General features: G+C 46.2%; 1 protein-coding gene across 1 annotated transcript; it reads left to right on the top strand.

The window, feature by feature from the left end:
- Positions 1–297: 297 nt before the first annotated feature.
- On the top strand, positions 298–1,400 carry LOC116261734 (BRI1 kinase inhibitor 1-like). Its single transcript, XM_031640561.2, has one exon. It carries the CDS (start codon positions 337–339, stop codon positions 1,105–1,107), a length of 771 nt encoding a protein of 256 aa, XP_031496421.1. The 5' UTR covers positions 298–336; the 3' UTR covers positions 1,108–1,400.
- The last annotated feature ends 207 nt before the right edge of the window (positions 1,401–1,607 follow it).

Raw genomic sequence — 1,607 nt, 5'->3', positions numbered from 1 at the left:
GCCCGCGGTATCTTCAACCACCGTGAATGTTTTGTTATGAGGTAAAACCTGAGACCTGGTGTTTGTAGTTCTCATGTCTTATTTTAACAGGAAATTGAATCTGTGAAACAGAGGCAAGAGTTAGCTGCTCGTTGTCGGTGATGGGGAAGCTATAAATTTTAGATGATGCACATGTGTTGAAGAAGAATTACCTCTATAACTGGTCTCTGTGTATAAAGATAGAAAACGAGAGGATCTCTTTTCTCGTGTGTATGCCTGACTTATCTCTTTGCACGAGCCATCTAGCCGTGTAGCCAAGATTTGGATGTCCCATCTCGCTCTCTATGTCTCAGTGCGATGGAAGTGCTCAAAGGCAAGGAAAATGAGCAAGAAGAAGAGAAAAGGCGGCCAACTTTTCCGGCTAAGGAATCTAATTCGCCATTTTCATCTCCAACGCACGATTTTGAATTCAGCATCACTCTGCCTCTTGATAGTTATAGGAAGCCATCACCGACAACGCAACCTTCTTATGAAATCGATCTCTGCCCGGCTGATGACCTCTTCTTCCAGGGCCACCTCCTCCCCCTCCACCACCACCACCACCACCACCATGATCACGACGACCGTAATCATCAGGGAAACGAGCCGGCCGAGGATCAGGAGAAGAGAATCAGCGTGGAGGAGAAGCCACGGAGCTCCAGCAACCAGAATGCGTCGAGTACCAAGAGCAAGCCCAGGTCCTTCTCTTTCATCACTCTAAAGAAAGGGTCCAAGCTGGGACTTAAGGCTGCCAAGGAGGTGATAGAGAAGTATGTGAAGCTGGTGAAGCCTTTCTTTACATGGGGAGCTGACAGCAAGAGTGAGGAGCAGAAGAAAGCCTCGTCAGGGAGGCAGAGGTGGAATTGCAGAGACCATTCTGCTCGTTCTTTTACGAAACGAAGACCGTCGAGGTCGTCTGGTCCTTGCTCCTCTGCCATCAGATCGCCCGTGAACAGCGGCGTCCTCTGCTCCGTACCTCCACCGCAGAAGAGTGAGAGCACGATGGAGGACCTTCAGAATGCCATACAGGCGGCCATCGCCCACTGCAAGAACTCCAACGCTGCACCAAAACAGGTTCATCAACCTTGAGTACGGCCTTCAGAGGAATAGGATAGTGAAGAATCCAGAGTTTTTACGCTGTCCTTTCCGTTTTTCTTTTTTTGTGAATTGGTTTTCAAATTGTAAAACGAATGAATACTGCACGATTATAGTTCACCTGTCTGTTCTCTGTAATTCACCTGTCTGCGTTGGACGTTCTGGGAAGTGGATTGTAGTATTTTGAAAAACTGGAAAGGATGAATCAAGAGTTATGATCTTATTAATTTAAGAACGCAATATAAGGTTACGATGAATAAATAGATCCATGGGATTAATCAAATCCAGTAAGCAACCACACGGAGTTACAAGAATATTCGTCCCCTCGTTGAATGATGACATGTCTCGCGTCTCATATGTCTCGCTGGTGTTTCGTAGAAAGGTTCCCCTTTTTTTTATTTGATCATAGGTATTCCGGTTATTACTCACTTTAATGCACAATTTTTGTGCATTAGGGGATGCATACAACCAGATTCGGCCCCACTAATCCTTGG

The sequence above is a fragment of the Nymphaea colorata genome, chromosome 10 (assembly GCF_008831285.2).
Source record: "Nymphaea colorata isolate Beijing-Zhang1983 chromosome 10, ASM883128v2, whole genome shotgun sequence".
NCBI classification, from domain to species: Eukaryota; Viridiplantae; Streptophyta; class Magnoliopsida; order Nymphaeales; family Nymphaeaceae; genus Nymphaea; species Nymphaea colorata.
Note: the sequence above shows the minus strand (reverse complement) of the source record. Positions and strands in the feature narration are given on the sequence as shown.